General features: G+C 42.5%; 1 protein-coding gene across 6 annotated transcripts in view; it reads left to right on the plus strand.

The window, feature by feature from the left end:
- CCNY (cyclin Y) overlaps positions 1-20,192 on the plus strand; it is a 299,400-nt gene that overhangs the window by 196,888 nt on the left and 82,320 nt on the right. For 4 of the 6 annotated variants that reach the window (XM_055275153.2, XM_055275152.2, XM_055275150.2 and 1 more), the window contains one exon: positions 17,678-17,752. The exons of 1 other annotated variant lie outside the window; for it this stretch is intronic. In XM_055275153.2, the coding sequence (XP_055131128.1) occupies positions 17,686-17,752 (67 nt within the window). In that variant the 5' untranslated portion in view covers positions 17,678-17,685. Of the gene's footprint in view, positions 1-17,677; positions 17,753-20,192 lie in introns of those variants that run through there. One more of the 6 variants, XM_055275157.2, reaches the window with a different exon arrangement.

A 20,192-nucleotide genomic window follows, 5' to 3' on the forward strand; every position in this document is an offset into this window, starting at 1 on the left:
TGAGAGAACATGAACCAGGACCACAGTGCCACGCCCATGGCTCTTGGCATATTTTATTGAACATTATTTACGTGGTTAACAGATCAGAAAATCTCAGTGATCCTCTGATGGCTCCAAGGGATGCTTCCTTTTTTTTTTTTTTTTTTTTTTTAAAAAAAAAAAAAGGGTCTCACTCTGTTGCCCAAACTGGAGGATAATGGCACAATCATAGCTCACTGCAGCCCCAAAATCCTCGGCTCAAGCAGTCCTCCCACCTTAGCATCCCAAAGTGTTGGGATTACAGGCATGAGCCACCATGCCAGCTTTATTTTTCTTTTATAGTCATGATGACTTAAAATAGTCAACTTTTAGGTACCTTGCTGCAGTATCACAGCCCAGTATTTTTCCGCTCATGTTTTTCCCCATGTCTCAATGGCTCAGGTTTTGCAGGAGAGTGACAATTGTGTGTACTGGTGTGTGTGTAATTGCACTCACACATGTGTTCAAGGTTGTAAAGTTGCATTCACCATTCACCAGCATTATGGAGAGATACTTCCTGTCTTCTTGCTCCCATTGCATCTCCATCTCTGTCTCCCTCAGTGTAGCTGAGACCAGAGCTGGATGTGGCAGCCATGTGCTTCTTGAGCACTCACATGGAACAAAAAAGAAAGAGAATGGAGCTTCTGTTGTGCTGGGCTAATTGCCTTATTATTGCTTCAGCTGTATAAGTGAAACGGATTGTTTAAACATTTTTGGTTTCGTGATTGTTTTAATTCAGGTTTTATTAAGCTGGGCAGCAGATCATTGATTGCACAGGATTCGGAGGCACATTCATTTCTATATTCCAGGATAGCTTTTCTGATGCAAATCTTGTCCATCTGGTTGCCTATTATCCATCCTTCCAAAGCTCGACAGACTTGATTAAATTCAGAACCGCTCTGCCTTGATAGTGGCATCTCAAATTTTATCATTAGTTATGCATCACATTTCCTTGTGTCCGAGGTGACTCTCAGAGGCTGTGATACTGCCTTTCTACTTTCTCAAGAACCAGAATGTTTGAAAGGCAGTTCAAAGTTATAGAATGAAGTAGGAAATAAATTTTAGATTTTTTTCCCTTAAAATATATATCAGGTCTGAAAGTGAGGAAAATACTGTAGGTGATTATCTCACTTGCAGATATGCCTGTGAACTTGGCCATCAGGAATCAGAGACATGGCCTAGAACACCATTCACGGATCAAAAAAATAAAGAGTCTGTGGGATATACATGGCTGTAAAAAGAGGTTGAATTGTTCTGCTTTCTCTGTCACATGTTAATATTATGCCATGTGATTCAAGTAGTGAACCAGCTCTTTATTCTCCTCTGAAAATGCGGAGGGGAGACTACCTTAGTATTCACATTTTGGTTTAGCCATCCAATCAAAGTTTTGTTACGGATTGGTTCCACTGTATTTGTCCTGAATTACGTGTTCTTTTTCATGTTTGATGTATAACCTTTAAAAATCTTACTTAGTTACTTTATGTGCTTTCTCCTTTTCATTCTCTTTGAGCTAATTTCTGATTATGTAGCCATGATTTCAGTGTTGATTCTTTTCGATTTAAATCTCCCTTTTTAGTGAGGATGGCACCCTCATTAAAGTCTCCACATATGACTGCCTTGTTTCAGTCCTGTCGCAGCCTGGTGCTGCATTTCTTACTTGTGGTCATGTTGTCCACAGGTCTCTCTCGTGTGTACACCTGCCCGTCCTTTCTTCCGGATGGGCAGAACTCAGCCTAGGGAGGCCTTGCCCCTCCGTGTTTCCTGTGTCTGGACAGAAGATGCACCTTACTTGAAATCAGTTGCAATGGTACCATAAAACAGATCTATATGTTTAATCTCCATGTTGGATCCTGCACAGTTACTCTACTGTAACCCAAATTCTTAGTTTTTTTTTTTTTTTTGAGATGGAGTCTTGCTCTGTCGCCCAAGCTGGAGTGCAGTGGCACAATCTCGGCTCAATGCAAGCTTCGCCTCCCAGGTTCACACCATTCTCCTATTCTCCTGCCTCAGCTCGCCGAGTAGCTGGGACTACAGGCGCCCGCCGCCACGCCCGGCTTATTTTTTTTTTTTTGTATTTTTTAGTAGAAACAGGGTTTCACCATATTAGCCAGGATGGTCTTGATCTGACCTTGTGATCCACCCGCCTCGGCCTCTCAAAGTACTGGGATTACAGGCGTGAGCCACCGTGCCCAGCCATACTTGTATTTTTAAATTCTCTTATGGGGAAATCATGAATGCAGAAATATGAGTTGGATTCTTTCTGAATTTTTTTCCTCCTGTTGTTTCAACTATTCCTCTTTTTGGTTTCCCTTTTCCCATGTTTTTTGAGTTGGGGAAGATGTGGAGCAGGACATGTTATGTATGTGTTCTTTGTTTAAAAGAAAATTGGAAGCAGTACCTTTCTCCCTGAAAGGGGGAAAATGTGGTGTTTTGTGTTTTCCTACAAGCTGTTTCTGCATACTTGTGCTTGACTGCTGTAGAGGAACTGGGCTTTGCGGGTATGTTAGTGTCCCAAGGACCCCACCCATTGCAGCTCAGAGTTGCTGATCCCTAAGGCAGCATAGCTGTAACGTGTTGATGTGATGACTCGGCCCTTTCCCTCTTCCAAGGGTGGAGAGAATCTCAGCTTTCTCCCTGCGTCCACAGTTTGTTGGAATTCTCTTTTTTTCAGTTTACTTGTTCCAGACCATATAGACTTTGTAAATATTCTGAACTGAGGATATTGTTTATAGAAGAGGAATTTTAATAAGAAATGTTATTCAGTAATTCCTCATTCGATAAATATTTATTGAGAATCTGGTTGCGGGGTTAGGTTGGCACCTTAGTATTCCCATTCTGGGTTAGTGTCTGACCAGGGTTTTCTCTTAGGCACTGAGGATTCTGCAGTGAACAAAGGAGACAGTCCCTCCCCTCAGAAATTACATTCCAGTGTGGGAGGAGGGAAGAGACAGATGACAAGCAAAATAAGTACTGTAATCTTACCTTCCGCGTCTGTAGCCTCAGCTGTGTAGAATGCCAGGGACATGTGAGGGTGTGAGCCAATTCCGTCCTGAATTGTGTGCACTGAAACTCTTAACCACTGCTCCCAAGCCTGCCCGTGCGTTTTTTTCACAGGTCTTTCCCCTTTCAGGGAACCAAGGCTCTTTGTTTCCCGAGATGGATCCTTCAGGCTCCTCTTTGCATTCACTTCTAAAGAACGAAAGAGCATCCTTTCTCAGCCCTTAGTTGATTCAGAGCAGAAAATGGAAGGGAGAGTGAGGGGCAGATAGGGAGGCAGGGGACAGAAAGACCAAACCTGAGAAGCAGAAGCTACTTCTATCAGCTGAGGACCTCAAGGCTGAGCCACAGAGAAGAGAACAAATTCTGCTTAGCATGTGGAGGGAAGCCCGCGTCATATTTTGTAAAAAAGCTTATTTTAACTGATGATTAAAATGAAGCTTTAGTTCAGAAGAGGGTAAAAATAGATGGAAATCTGTTCAGATGGGATTTCTTAGTTGAATCCGGAGTGATGCAGATATACCGTGAGAGGCAGAGCTGAGAGTCAAGAGGCTCCCGGGCCAGCGCTGCTGTCTGAGAGGCCACAGAATCTCTTCCAAAGGTGTAGACCAAGCTTGTCCACCCTGCAGCCTGCAGGCCGCATGTGGCCCAGGAGTGCAGCCCAACACAAATTTGTAAACTTCCTTGAAACATTATGACCTTTTTTTGCATTTTGTTTTTTGTTTTTTGCTCATCAACTGTTGTTAGTGTTACTGTATTTTATGTGTGGCCCAAGACAATCCTTTTTCTTCCACCGTGGCCCAGGGAAACCAAAAGATTGGACATCCCTTGTGTAGATGAATGAAGTGACGCTTCTTCCCAGGCATGATGACACTGTTTTGACAGGGCTGCACCCTGTTTTGACAAGGTGGGACCCTGTCTTATAGGGTACAAACAAAGGAAGTAATGTGGTAGGGGATGCAGAGTTTTCTCAGAACTCCTCCCAGGTTAGTAGTAGCAGGTTCCACCTCTTGCACCAGCTCAGCCCCTGTAGAGCATACTCTCATTGCACCGTCATGACTTGCCTGGAGGTTGAGGAGTGGGCAGATAATTATTATACCTGTTACTTAATCGGATGTGCACTGGATGAGCATCTGCTTGGGGCTCTCCTTGTGTTGGGTACTTGGAGGGAATACATACTTGGAGGGAGTACTTCACACCAGGACTAACAAGTATAGCTAACTGATCTTCTAGTCCCTTGCTAATTAAAACGAAGGGGAAAAAAAAAGGATTACTGGCTGAGGTAGATATAAGTGCAGCCTAAAACAATATCTGATAGCCTGGAAATAAGACACAAAAGCTGTGAAGACCTCCATTGCATGCTAGTGGAACAGCAGGGGATGTTAACAGCATCTCTTCCTTGGTGAGGTAGCATGGTGTCATCGGAAAGAATGGCCTTTGTTTCAGGTAGAGCTCCTGATACCCCTGACCTAGCATCTCCCTGCCGCTTGGCAGCCGTGTGAACTTAGGAATGTTCTTTAACATCTCTGAGCCTCTTTAAAAAAATCTCTCTCTCTCTCATATATGTCTATATAGTTTTTGAGAATCAACTCACTGTAGGCATTGCATAAGAGAAACACAGTGGTGATGCCCCCTGGCCCTCAGGGTCCCACCTTGTTGAAACAGTGTCATCATACCTAGGAAGAAGCATCATTCATCTACACCATGGGTGTCCAATCTTTTGGCTTCCCTGAGCCACATTGGAAGAAGAAGAATTGTATGTACACACACACACACACACACACACACACACACACACACACACACACACACACAATACAGAGACCAAGGATAATTATTAGAAGTTTCAAGGTTTTGTGGAAATTGGAATTTATGTAGGTGAAGTGCCTGGATACAGTGCCTGGCACATAACATTCATTTGGTAAGCATCAAGCTACTGTTATTATAAATATGATTTGAACAAATGGAAGAGAAAAAAGAAAATACCTTTAGCAGGAGCTCAGACAAAATAATCAGCATGAAATGTTCGTGGAACATATTTAATGTGTTATCTATTCTGTTGCATAAGGTTTTCTAAAGTGTCCTGAATGTGGCAGCACAGTACCTATGGCATGGCACAGTATCATAATACTCCTCACTCAGTTATTTCCTCCTTTCATTAGCCCAGGTTCTCTTGTTTTATTTGTTACTCAGTCATTTATAGAGGATGGATGATAAGTGATGCTCCATGCCAAGCACTGTACTGTGTCTAAGATGAACAGGATACAGTATTTGTAATCAAAGGAACTTGTATGTGGAAGTTGGGCTAGGACATCCACTTATTATAAACTGAGGGAGGGATGTGAAGAGTGGGGAGCAGTGGGCAGGGGTAGGAAGGGCTGATGATCCACCCAGCTGGCCTGAAATAGGAGACGATGGCATGGACAGCTCCCAGGCCCACCACTGGGCTGGCTGAAGGTCTCCTGGTTATGGAAGCAAGTGGGGGATCTGAAGGATGACACTTTCCATATCCTGTGCCTGGGGTTTGGTTGTGTTAAAGAAAAAATTATTCCATGACTCTTGTTAAAGCACGGTAAGGCAAACTTGACTAAGGACCATCTCGATAGGTAGAGGGACCGCAGCAGTGGGGTTTTGTGATGGGGGAAAGAGATTAGGTTCAAGTCTGAATATAGCATGGGCAAGTGGGAATTTACAGCCAAGGAGCAAGGGATGTGGTTAGTGAATGGAAAATTACTAAGAAGAAACATCAGGAGTAAGGAGAATCTGGCTAAATCAACCTGACAGGATTCTTGCTGAAGGCAGGCCGGGAGGATCACCTGAGGGTGGTCAAGGACAAGGAGCTTGATTAGACGTCGAGGGTCGGGGTTCTTGCTAATCTGACGTAGCAGGGTGCTTTGCTAAAAGTGGAGTTTATAAGGAAGTGCACAGATGGGCCCAGGAGAAGGTTCAGAAGCCTGACCAAAGCTTGGCCAAGACTCTTTCTTTAGAGTCATCCCCCAGCATCTTGGGGATCTTTTTCAGAATACTTGGGACCACTTGATGAAAATTTGAACCCAAGGTCTCTTTTGCTGCCCTTTTTCTAGTGTTCATGGCTTCTGTGTGTATTATTCATGGCAAAGTATGGGCCCTTGGGCTACTGAATGATTTTGTGTTTGAGAGTGGAAATGTCTGATTTGTTACTGAGGTATCCCACCGTTAGCATCTTCATTTGTCCCTGATGTTATTCAGTCCAGCCTGCATACGTAAATGCATAAATAAATCTCTGTGGATTTTCCGTTTTTTTTCCCCCGGCACATCCCACTCTTTGCCCCTCTCCTTACACTCAGTATAGTTATATTCCAGGCTCCTCTAATCTCCAGGCATTTGCTTCAATGGTGGCCACACTCTAAGGCACTCAATGCAGTACTGGAGTTTGATCCTAACTCTAGAAAATCAAGTCTTTACATGTCAGCTATAAACCTCTGGAAGTGGATTAAATAGGAATTTTGATGATTAAATGTGAATATTACCACAATATAATAAAATTGATGTTTTTCACTAAAGTAACATTGTGACACCTTTGCATCCACAGAAGCCGTGTTTCTTCAAAGCAGCCGTGTTAGGTGGAGCTCATTTTGATGCCTCTTTAGGAATGGCAGTAGTCCTGGCTCACCAGTGGCAGAAGGACCCCGTCTCGCCAGTGGATAGTGTATCCGCTCCCTTTCTCCTGTATTTTGCTCCTTGAGATTTCCTACACTTAGCATCTCTGCATCTTCACCCTCATCTCACCCTTCTACTATTGCTTTGCCATTATGATCTGAGAAGATCCTCTTCTGAAAATCAGGAAACCATGGTGAACTAGCTAGACAGTGAGACCATGCCGAGGCTGGACCTAAGAGCCTTACTCTGAACCTAACAGGAAGCGAATGAACTTTCAGAAACACAGAAGGCAAGGTCCTCTCTGCCAGGACCTGTCTTACTTGCTTATTTGCACTCACTGCCGCCGCAGCTGCTCTCTGTGACAGCTTCTCAGAGTGTGTAGGTGGAGGGGTCATTCCGGAGCGGAGGGGCTGGTGCTGGATTGGAAAGCTGCCCACCACCCCAGGTCAGAAACACCAGCCGTCCCTCTACCCACAGCCTGTGCAAGTTGTGTCCCAGATCTTGGTGTGAGTGGTGCCCCTGTCAGGAGGGCTTCTTCCATTGAGCGCCTCTGCAGGGTGCACTGCTGTGCTGTGAGGAAGGCAGAGCAGAGGACAATGGGATCTTGGCATTCCCAGCATTGTATTGTGTATCAGCTATGTTAGGCCTTAGTTAGAGATATTTGGGGAAATGGTTGCAGCGGCACTTTTGGAATGTGTAAACTGCTGGTAAATAGAGGTTCTGTACACTGAAAGTGAAGGTGTGTCTCTTTGACACTGCCTTTTGGCAGATGGAGGTTCTTGATCTTCATGGCTTCTGAGTGACTTCTTTCACTAGAGGGATTCAAGCTAGGGTTCTGCGTTGAGATGTGCTAGATATGGAACCATAGTTGTACTGTGTGCTAGGAGTCTGACTTTGATTTACCTTATCTGGTTCTCCTTATTCATCTAAAAAATAGGATTAGTAATGTCTATTTTAGAGAGTGTCTGTGAGGATTAAACAAACATGTCTGGCACATGGTAGATGCTTACTAAACATTAGTTTCTTCGTATGTTCTTGGTTACCCATAGAGTTAACATTCAGAAAGCATCTGTTACCTCGGTAACAATGGACATAGAATATGCTAACTCACGTGATCCAGAGTATATGCATATATGTATATAAGTTACTGAATCTGACAGAAGGAAGAGTCAAGGGTGTTTTGGTGACTGAACTCTAAAGCAGCATAAGCTCATGGAAGGTAATAAATAGTGAAACCCTGGAAGCACCTAGTTTAAAAGGAAAAAGAGTCAATGAAGCTAGGAGATTACAATTTGATAACAAATGACATCATATACCAACACTTCAGGAAACAACTGTCAGGCAGAACTTTAAAAAAAGATTCATGGAAATTGTTTTAAAACTCATTATTAAATTTGGCAGCACATCCTCAACTTGGAGAGAAAGGAAGAGGCAAAGAAATCAAAGACTCTGACAGTAATTTATGGATGTAGGCAAATGATAAATACTTCCAGAGCTTTAAATTTACACCAGCATTTGCTTGAAAGTAACCACTTGTTAACTGGATTTGGGAAGTAAGTTTATGACATTGACCTACTCCCTGATCATCAGCAGAGAAGCTGCATTATGGAAGGTCCTGCCTGGCCAACATTAAAGCTTCAGAGTAACAGTGGGCAGAGAAGGTGCAGGAAGCTGCTGCCTCTAGAGCTGGAGATGGTAACAGGCTATCTTTATCTTACTGAGCCTGGAGGAAAAGGTTCTAGGAAATGGGAAAGAGGAGCGGTGTCAGGCATTTGGCACAGCTGTCAGCGGATAGGGCTTAATTGGATTGATGGGCAGTGGTTTTCCCACAGATAGGTTAAACCCAGCAGCATATCCACCGCTGAACTGGATCTTCCAGCTCCCTCCTCTGTGCCTTAGCCCAGCGCATGGCCCAATTGTCAACCATCATCACCCTCATCTGCCTCCTTGTCCTCATGTTCCAGCTTTCATTACTTACCAGGTGCATCCCGTCTCCTCCAGATCTTCAAATCCATCCACTTTTTCCAACTCCTTTCCGATCTGGATGATGACCACAGCTCCCAACTGATAACTTTTACTCCTTGGGCTCAGTTTTTCACCAGCGTGTGGTCATAGTGGTGTTTTTAAAGTGTATTTGGTCTGGTCACTCCACTCCTTCAGTAACTCCCTGGTTCCCTGGGGATAAAAATCCAGACTCCTTCACCAATTTTTTCTCACTGCTTCCCCCTTCTTATGGTATGTCTCAAATGCCCAGTATGCTTTTTTTTTTTTTTTAATTAACTCTTGTGTCTTTGGTGTACTTTGCTTCTTATACCCTTCGCCTGCTCCCTTATTAGCCTGGGTAACTAACCCATTCTTCCTGGAGGCACTTACCTGGGGCAAAAGCCTCTGACTTGTCTGCCTCATGCCCCACCCCCAGCCTTTAACTCTGGGGGCCACAGGGCCTCACCATCGTGTTTCTCTTATGGAACACCTACACCAAGTTGATTCTCCATAAATATTTGTTGAGTGTTAAATGGAGTAATGATAGTAGACTCAAATGCCTTTTTTCTAGCTTTCAGGGTGTCATTTCATATGCTTTTCAGCTGTCTGCAACAGTAAATTTCATCAATATTGCCCCATAGTTAAAAGACCTAGTCATTTGCCGGGTATTAAAATGTCAGCAATCCAAGTGGTATTTTTCCTGTTCCAATGATAGCGCTAATTCATGCCTCTCAGGAGAGGCTGGTTGCTAGGAGATTCTTTCTTTGAGTTCATCTGCATTTGAGTTAATGGTTGGTCCTTGCCAGTTTTTCCTTTTCTTTCCTTAAGTTGTTGAGCAGAGGTATTTCATTTGATCATTCTTTTATGTTCATTATTCAGCTTATTTGTTAATGACTGTTGAACATTTCGACTTTATGCATGGTAGGGCGAGTACTGTTCGTGTCCTAATGTGGTACTGATTTCACTGACCGATGACCCCCGCAACCCCCCCGCGCAAAGCCTTTGTGCTGGGGTCCGAGCACCGCTAGCTTTAACCAGCATTGTTGCTCTGATCGTCCTAGGACCCAGTGAGGTCGTCATGTATATTTCTCTGATGCATGATTTTTCTCTTCTCCTTTCTCTGAATTTAAACTTGTCACTTCACCTTCACATTTTCTTTTAATGAATGTCCTTCTAAACATAAACACCAGTCAAATTTGAACTGTTGAGATGCCATCAGTGGTTTGTCCCTCTGTCCTCAGGAAAAGTACAACTTCTTGTTCTGGCACCCAGGGCTTTCCAAGGTGGCCTGAATCCACCTTGCCTGCTTTCCTTACCCACGGCTTTTCTTCTTCAACTGTCTTGCCTTGCGTGTCTACTGGCAGTTCCCTAATAAGCTTTTCTCTGTCCGTGATGTGCTTTGACCTGTCCTCTTCCTTCTAGCTGAGATGCACCTCCTCTGAGCAGTCCTCCAAATAAAAATCCAGCTCTGCGTGAGGCCTGCCGAAATCTCACCTGCTCTGTGCAGTCATCTCTCCTCCACCAGTCAGACTTGGAGCACTGCCCATCATTGCTGTATGTGTGATCCTTACTGCATTCTGCCTTGCTTCAGGATTATCAGCAGGGTAGGGGGAAGAGAGAGAGAGAGTGTGTGTGTGTGTGTCTGTGTTTGCTGTGGAAAGAAGCTCCTTGAGAGTGAGAACTGGATCTGAAATATCTCTCTGCAGTCCATTCAGTTCCATTCCTTGGTGGCATATAGAAGACATTTGAACTAATTTACTGGCTCATTTCTGTAGTCAGCACACATTTTGGGGGTATGGGGGACACACATTCAAACCAGTGGTTACAGGGATGTAAGAAGTACAGAGGCATGTACCAGGCTTGGTGGGAGTGGGAGAGAGGCACGGAAGTGAGCCTAGGAGGGTCAGGAAGGCTTCCAGGGCTTAGGAGTTTGCCTGACACTTGAGGTGGGAGCAGGAGTAGACCAAATGGCTTCCCCTAGAGAGGATATTCAGGGCAGAGGGCTAGCCTGGTCAAGCCTGGGAAAAACTGAAAGAAGATTGTGTGGTGGCAAAGTTGCTGGAGCAGAAAGTGTGCGGCGAAGAGATATGGAAAACAAGGCCAGACTGGAGGAGCAGGCCAGCTCTGTAGGGGTGAAGATCAGGTATGGCAGCCAGCAAGAGCTTGCCAGTCCCAGTGTTGTGAATCGGAGAGAGTTCTCGGGTGTGTCCACCTGTGCCTGTGCTTCTATCGAGCCTCACACAGAAGGGAACAGGCACTAGCATTTATCCTGTTGCTCCCGCTGTCCCGCCCTACTGAGTAGAAAAGATGGCTTTAGGTGGGATTAACCAGAATTGCAGTAGGAACACTTGGCTGCGGCAGCCACAGCAGGAGCCCTTGCTCTCGTGGGAATGCTGATGCGGGCTGCTGGGCTCAGGCTTCCCTGGTGACAGCCTCCTGGAGCAAACCAGCCTGGTCAGCTCCTGATTTCATCCTGTTGCCACTAACAAATGGAGATAATCACTGATTTTGAGGCAGTGGCAGGGACAATAATAACAACAAAAGAAACGATCTGATTTAAAATTAACAGGCTTTGTTGATTTCATAATTGCCTCCCACATCATAGCCAGATTTGGAAATGTGACTACCTAAAATTGAAATTAGGGGTTTGAGATTTTAACCACATCAAATATTGCTCAAAAGACAGGAAATAGAACTAGTAATGTCTTCCGAGGGTAACTGTGGGGCTGTACCACAGTTGGCCTCCCAGTTGAAACTCACTTTCTATGTATCTTGAAGTTCCAGAACCTATCAAGGAATCACAGAACACTTGATTCCTTTGGGCTCTGCTCACTGACACTGTCTAGACTTAAGTGGACAGCCCATCTTGTGGAGATGATTTATTGGAGTGATTATCAGTTTGGGGCGTGGCAGTGCAGAGAAAGGGGGATGCGAGGGGGAGGGGATAGTTTGACTCTACAGGCTTGCTTTGGCGCCTCCTCTCCATCCAGTGCTGTTTAGGTCTTACTGTGCTTTTCTGCTTTACTTTTTACCAGTTTTTCAGACCATTAATGATAGCTTATGACGGCTGCTTTTCTTAGCCACTATCTTATTACCTTGATCCTTTATAACACTGGAAGGTAAACTTGGTGCTGGTTTAAATGCCGAGATGAGCAATTGTGGATCACTGTTATTGTGACATCTGTGGAAAAGACTGAAGAAAATGAGGTTGCCCAGTATAAGAGAATACTGCCAAATTAAACTGTGCCACATGCTGTTTGATTTATCTTTAGTTTTGGATAAAGGCATTGTATTTTACCTTGTGCTCAGCTGACACATGGACTGAAAGCAGTGTGACCCAACATTCAGTTGTCACCTCAAAGTCTGGCAGGAGGCCCTTAGAATAACCGTTCTTTGAATATTTTAATTCAGCTGTGTATCTTAATAGGTATCAACATCATAAACAAAACATAGGCTAAAACTCTGCTTCCTAAATATTAGATTGAAGTCAACTCAGGGGATTCCATGACATTCCTTAAAACTGCCTTTTTCTCTAAAGCGTTACTTCCTCAGAGGTTAATTTATGGATTATCTTGCCATTCTTTTAGGAGGTAGGACACTCTAAGTCAGGAGTATGCAACACCAAAGTTTTAAACGTCAATTTCAAGGCAGCACTCCTTAGAGAACAGAAATTGTGTAATGAAATTTAACAGTCTTTAGTGTCTCTAAGCCTAACATTTATGTATTGAGAGTTTTATTTCTTTAGCCCTGATCTAAGTGCTGTGGCTTAATGTTTTTAATACCCATTATTTCTGGGGCCCCTATTGTGTGGTGGACATCCTGCCCATTGCCCTAGTACATGACTCCTAATCTTCACAGCAGTCCTCGAAGCTAGGTGTTATTAGCCCACTTTGTAGATAAGGAAAATGAGATCAGAATAGTATCACAATTTGCCCAAGGCCATAGAGCTAGCAAAAGTGAATTCAAATCTGGATCTTTTACATTATAAAATGTGTAATTCTTTTTCTACTATTTGAGCATCTCTTTGGGGAATGAACGATTCCGAGAACTCCTGGAGAGTCTAATTTCAGCTTTCTGAATGTGGGTTATAGAGTCAGTCTTGATGGGTTTTTCATTCTTTTTGTTTTCTCCTCTAGTACCTTATACCTTCAACTTAGAAGGATGCTCTTGTAGGGCTAGGACTTGATCTTTTTCGTTACTTCTGTATCCTCAGTACCTGTAACTCAGCATTGCTTAGCACCTAGTAGATGCTCAGTGATTATTTGTTGAATGAATGGTTGAATGAATGAATGAAAACCATGGCAGAATGGACTGGCCCTGACAACCTCTCAGTATATACTCGTGACATCTAATGAAATGCTAATTTATCCTATCACAGTATAATCGTGAAGGTAAATGTGATAGAGATGTCATAGGATGCATTTTGAAGTCAGCTAAATACATATTTGTCTCACCATTAATCAACTGTTGCCCTTCGAAAGCCAAGAATGCTTTCTTATGACCATGAAATAGGTCATGTAGAATAGGAAAGTTAATGACACAAGTGGTTACTACCCCAAAGTAGTATTTCGATATGAATAGGATTGAACATAATACCTAGCATATAGTGGAGACTCAATGCATGTTGGTCCATTTAACTGAATTAACTGAATAGCCTTGCTAGGAAAAAAAAAAGCAATATTTATTTTTGACTCATAAAATTATGAGTCCAGTGCTTTGTTTAAGCTATTCTCTTGTAAGCATGCTATTCTGTGTCTTCTAGGATTTGGTCATATATTTTATTCTTCATTGTTCCCTAGCTGGTTCTGCACTCTGATGTGTCATGTACTTCATCTTGACTGCCTGAATCAATTGTAAGTTTGTGTAGGATAAACCAGGCCGTGCATGTCTCTGTCCCTCCCGGAGGCCGGCCACATGCCCACCTGCCTCATGGCAGAGCTCTCGGCTTCTGTGTGGTGTCGTCTTTTCTCAGGGATGGAAATGCTCTGGTGGGGCTTCACTCTTTCAGTAGGGCAGTAGTTTCTGTTACAATGACACCCAGTAGAGTAACTATTTAAATTTTATAAGTTGTTGTTCTTCTGGATGAGTTAGCACATAAGGTACTTCAAGAGCTTGATGGGAGCAGGTGGGAAGAGTCAGAGCTCTCTGCATGCTGCAGAGGCGGGTCTAAGGGAGGCCCAGCTGTGTGAATTTCCAAGAGGGGCTTTGTGAGGGGTGAGGGATATGTGATTTTGGGGTGGATTGAGGGAGGATCATGTAAACAATTAGTGTTTAGATTATTACTGTAAAAATGAGTAATAAACTGTTAGAGCTGACTTCAGCAAAGTGGTCAGCATAATTTAGCAGTGAAGTGTATTTTGTCTATAATCTCTAATTTTAAGCTCAGTATTCCATGGATTTATTACTTTTAATTCTTGTTGTTGAAAAACATCATAGAGGTGAACTGAAACCACTATGCTCTTCCAAATGTGTTCTACCTCATGGTAAACATTGGTGATATCATTTTTCCTGACTCTGCAATGAGGGGATCTTTTTCCTTTATGGCTAAAATTGCACTGTTTGTCGTGCTTGGCTTCAGTGTGAAGTTAGGGTGATAAAGCACGTTCATTTTGCTTGGCTGGTGGGAATGGTGGCTTTTCCCTTTTTTTTTTGTTCCCCAAAGAGGTAGAGTTCCCATGATAGAACACATACTGTAATTACCATAGTTTTCTTCAAGATCTGGCCTGTATTCACCTCATCTGTGAATTTCACATCAGGCACTGGTCTTGAAGTCTCTGAACCCTGCAAGTCACTTGATGTGTGTCACCGCACTGGGGAGAGATGACACCTGGCCTGTCACCATTAGGGACCACTTGTGGCCCAGGGAGCATTCTTGTCAGACTTAGAGTTATAACTTGGCCGTGAAGGAAACGTGACAGGCTTTTCTTTGCCTCCCACTTGGTGCTCACCTTTCATAGGGAGAGTGTGAGACATAATCCTGCTGCTTGGCTTCCCCCACAGAGAACAAGTGGTCATTCCGCCTTTCCTTACTGCAGCCCTCTTGAGGAGGAGTGGAGAGGCACGGGCTGCTGGTGGAGGGTGAGGGTGCCATCGCTCAGGAGTACCTCTGAGCTGGTCATTTTCACCCTGAGTTTCTATGACAGTGAACACTGCCGAGGGGAGACTCAACTTGGTGACTCTGTGTGAAATCTCCTCTGAATTCAGGGAGAGCTTCAGGGTATCTTCTGGGAACACCACCCTGTGTTGGAGAGGCAGTCCAGCCACTCAGAGGGTCAAGTCAGTTTTCACAAGTAGGTTTTAAACAAAAGTTAAAAAAAGCAAACCAATAGGCTGAGCACAGTGGCTCACACCTGTAATCCCCCAGCACTTTGGGAGGCTGAAGCATGGGGATCACTTGAGCCCAAGAGCTTGAGACCAGCCTGGGCAACATAGTAAGACTCTGTAGCTACAAAAATAAAAAAATTAGCCAGGCTTGTGATGCATGCCTTGTAGTCTCAGCTCCTCAGGAGGCTGAAGCAGGAGGATCGCTTGAATCCAAGAAATTGAGGCTGCAGTGAGCCATGATTGCACTACTGCGCTCCAGCCTGGGCGACAGAGCAAGACCCTGTCTGAAAAACAGAAACAAAAAAACAAACCAACAAAAGTGTTTACAGTGCATAAAACTCAGAAAACAATCACATTATTCAAAGATAACCAAATATTGGTATATATTCTTTTAATATATTTTCTATGCCTACACATATTTTCCCCCAAAAGGATATCATACTGCTTTCATCACCTAATGACATATGGTACATCGGTTTCCATGTCAATAAAATATTCTTCATGTGATTTTTAGATGGTATGATAGCATTTCACCATCCAAATTGTAGCACTATTATTTACTATTAAAAATGCCCCATTATTGGAAGCCGTCCCTTAGAATCCGTGACATCCCCATTATTAACAACTTTGAGGGCTTGTGAACATAACAGCATAGAACCCCAATCTGCAGGCAGTCAGGGGATTGTCCTCCAGGACATTCTTGGACTTAGGAGCAGGATCTCAATTCTCCAAGAAATGACAGTCATGTGTTATTTTGGTTCCAAACAGGAAAGCTTCACATTTTTTGATTGTGGTGTTCCATAAACCCCTACTGATGTATTTTAATAATAAAAGTGGGTCTTAAAGAAAACTGGTCTGGTAGATGAGTCTCAGTTGGGCATTAAGGGAATAAGGTAGTAGTCGCTAGTCCAGATGCTGTCTGAGGCCAAGGATTGATTTTCTGGTGTCACCTTGCTGGCATGTGGGAACTGCATGCGTGATGTATTTCCACTGCTGCTTTTCTAGGGGACTATGTGTTAAGGTTCTTGGACATTAAAAGCATCCATCATGGTTAGGATTTTATATTTGCCCTCATTTTGATATGCAGAAGCCCTCAAAACGTTTAGTAGCGCATTTGTTATTTAACCCCTTTTATATCCTAGTTGAGCAGGAAACCTCCTTGCAGAGTCATTTTCACCATGACATTTCTTGACTAACTGTAGTTCAAATTGAAGCAAATTCGAAAAATTCAGTGTCTCTTCCACCCATCTTTCTCCTTCCATCAAAACCCCTTAATAGCTTTGACTCTGAAATTATTGTGTAATGTTAACGGAAGTTATATAATACAAGAAGGATCAGATAATTGAAGTAGCATCTGTTTAAGATTCAATAGATGTTTCTTTAATCAGGTACTCGGGGAGAAGTTAGGAACTGGCCCAGTAGCCATTGGCTGATGTGGGAAAAAATCACCACACTTCAGAAGTTTGCTTAGGATAAATCTCTTTGTGGATAAGTGATTAGGTGTTGCCTCCAGTGTATATTTATTTTACCATCCTTTTCTTTCGTTCACTTTATCTTTGATTGATTAGCTGTTAACACTAAGGATAGCCCCTTCTGTTTTTGTTAGTGTTGATTAGGTTTCTCTGCAAATTTATTGAAATAATTGAACCCAAGAAGTTTTATTCTGACTCTCTAAGTTGGTTTGAAGACCATTCTGGCTTTCCAGTAATTTTGATCTCTTTCCTCCCCTAACTTAATTCTTCTGTTTTGCTTATTTTCTATGGAATCAGTTTAAAAAAAAAAAAAAACTGGAAAAACTCTTCTGTGATGGCATTCTAAGTTGTTTATACCATCCTGACAAATTGTAGACCTTGGAGATTGTTCTAAGAGTTCTAAGATTGCAAAATCAAATGCTTGTGAAGACCTGCCAGTAAAGCAGAGTGGAGTGGTCACCGGGGAGCTGGAGTCTTGTGTCCCATCAGGGACACAGCCACTGTGAAGGGGTCACAGCTGCTCGGCTTCAGCCAGTTGTGACCATTGGGGTGGGGGCTCAGTGTTGCCAAACGATCTGATTTCTCAGGGGAAGCTGGAAATAGGGGTGTGTGTGTGTGTGTGTGTGTGTGTGTGTGTGTGTGTGTGTTATGTGTTTAAAATCTCTTGATTTTTATATGTTGTCTTAAATGTTTTTTAAAAAGTAGGGATCAAACAAAACATGTCCGGGGCCCAGATTAGGTCCACAAATGGCCGATTTGTAGCTTTTGCTCTAAGGGACAAGTTTTGCTTTTTCAAAAAATAATTAAGCAGAGTATGTGGATACTGATTCGCCCTAACGAGTTGAGATATTCCTATTTTAATCACCTTGAAAAAGGAACTACCACGTACTTGACTGTAATGTTTCGATGAATCTGTTGTAGCACATAACTCTTTAATCGCATGCCTTAACTCTGTCCTGCTATTTTATAGTATACTGGGTGCAGAGAATTTTTTCAGAAGAAAATTGAGTTTTTCCTAGGCTAATAGATGTCTAGCCAACTGTCTAATTTTTATGTATGACTTTCAGATTTCTAAATAGCAGTGTTCTGAATTGAACCAAAAGAATCTATTAACATAATAGCTGTAGGTTTCCAGAATCCTTGAATGTATTAGCAATTTAAAGTTGAAAAAGAATTGAGTCAATCTTGGTTCCTCTTAGTTATCAGATGGTTTATTCATATAATTTCTTTTCCTTTCTTTAAAGATTTGAACATGGAATTCAATCCTTCAGATCATCCTCGGGCCAGCACAATATTCCTCAGTAAATCTCAGACAGACGGTAGGTCCTTAATTTATGTTTTTTTTTTTTTTTTTTAAAACGCTCATGTTGGTACTTCACCTAGTGTTGATTTCCCACAAGATTTAATTTTCAGTATGAAATAGAGTCCCTTTAGTGACCCACACATATACTGTTTAATCGTAGTTCTGTTGGGATTTTTTTCTTTTGCAGTGTTATGTTTTTAGAAGTTCCTATTTGGAGCATCTATCCTCATGTTGTCAATCAGCTGTATTATTTCTACATACATTGTGTCATGGGAGTTTCTACCCTAAGAGTCAGAAATTTTCCTTTTAGAATTGATATTTGCATAATTCGATATTTGCATAATTTCTCATAAGATCAGAAGTATTTGTTAATTTAGACAGTATGTAAAAGAAAGCAAAATATAATCCTTAAATAAAAGTACCACCAACTAGCTCTGTTGTGTCAATTGAGAGCTGCATTGAACCCATACTCTAGGTGCAGATGTTTTCTTTCTTTCTTTCTTTTTTTTTTGCCACCTCTATAATAATAACAACCATATCTAAGTTTATTCTTATAGATCATACCATCTTTGTGGTTCATCCCAGGTGTGTGTGGGATTTCTCCTAGGAGTTTTCTCTCTTTTCAGCCCCTTCCCTGGGCATTGGCTGCAAAGGAGAGAGAAGATAAAATTTACACAATGTGGCAAACACACATCTCCATTGGATTCCTATAGAAAAAGGTGGCAGGAGAAACTTGTTAAATGATGACATCATGACCAGGTTATTACTTTAGGATGCTGGAGTCCTACATGATTCTGTCCCTAACTTTTTGGGCAATTTCTAAGCTTTAATTCAGAGAAGATCCTAAATGGATTAGAAAATAACCAAACATGTTTAAGATAGTAAGTTCATATATGAGGATTGATAAACACTTCAGTAACAATTAGGTAACAATTTTGGCAAGGTATAGTGCTGATTTAATATTATTGGGAATCTTAAGCAAGCCACTGACTTGATTTCAAAGAGTTTGATGTGTTTATGAAAAGTAAATGTTTCCAAGAATAAATTAGTATAGGCACCAAGTATTTAGGTTGGTGCAAAAGTAATTTCAGTTTTTGCCATTAAAAGTAATGGCAAAACTGAAGTAAGTTTTTGGTGTGCTGGATACAAAAGAAACGTTTTTTTCCTCTGGTGAAGCAGGAAGCCATTGGGAGGGGTGGGATAATACAAAGGAAGGAGAGTGGTAGTGAAGATGGGTGTTTGGAACCATGAAAAAAAAGGGTCAAAACCAAGTTTTGCAGACACTGATAGTACTATAAAAACAAGAAACACAGTGCTATAAAAACAAGAAACAAAGTTGGCTTACTTTCAGGTTTCATTCTTGCTTCTTGTGAACTCAGAGTGCAGACCAACTCCATTCAGAAGATGTGCTAACAAGATTCCCATGAAATTGCATTAGAGCCTCTAAGTGGATTTCCCATACCTTGGTTGTCCTGGTAGAAGGAAACTTGACCTAAGTCAGGGTTGTTCCAGACTTAGCTTAGGGAACTCTATCTTCCCTCGTCACCTTTGCACTAGATATCATTCCCTTTCCTCTTCTGGAACATCAGGGCATCAATTACTCTGACCCCTCTGTTTATTGCTTCAGTTTCTCTTTAAATGCTTGATCTTTCTACTCAACATGTAAACATAAATGACTCTCATAGAAAAAGGGAAAGTAACCAATACCTCTCTTCAGGTGAAAGCTTCTATGCCATTTCTACCTCTCTCCCTGTCTACTCTCCCATTGGGATCTTCCTCCTACCCCTGCCATTCTGTGGAGCATCGCAGTAGAGTGACCTAAGGACATTTTCCCTTCTTAGGCTATTGCCCACGTATGTGGCACTTGCTGTCACCAAGAATTCCACGCTTTTAAAAAACTTTTTGGCCTTCTATTTTCAGATGGGCAATTTGCTGAAATTAAGTGCCTCTAATGAACAATTGCTTTATAAATAATTAGAAATAATTTTAAAAATAGGTAGATTTGGGCCGGACACGGTGGCTCACGCCTGTAATCCCAGCACTTTGGGAGGCCGAGGCGGGTGGATCACGAGGTCAGGAGATCAAGACCATCCTAGCTAACACGGTGAAACCCCGTCTCTACTAAAAATACAAAAAATTAGCTGGGCGTGGTGGCGGGCGCCTGTATTCCCAGCTACTCAGGAGGCTGAGGCGGGAGAATGGCATGAACCCGAGAGGTGGAGCTTGCAGTGAGCCGAGATTGTGCCACTGCACTCCAGCCTGGGTGACAGAGCGAGACTCTGTCTCAAAAAAAAAAAAAAAGAAAAATAGGTAAATTTGGTAACTTTAATGAATTAATTCTTTGGTGACATGATAATCAGAGAACTGGCTACTTGGTGAATTGGCTTTTGGCAAATTGGTCCTAAGAAATCCTGCCCTTCTGAAAGCTCCTTCTCAGACATCTTCATAAACTTCTA

Source organism: Symphalangus syndactylus, chromosome 4 (genome assembly GCF_028878055.3).
Source record: "Symphalangus syndactylus isolate Jambi chromosome 4, NHGRI_mSymSyn1-v2.1_pri, whole genome shotgun sequence".
NCBI classification, from domain to species: domain Eukaryota; kingdom Metazoa; phylum Chordata; class Mammalia; order Primates; family Hylobatidae; genus Symphalangus; species Symphalangus syndactylus.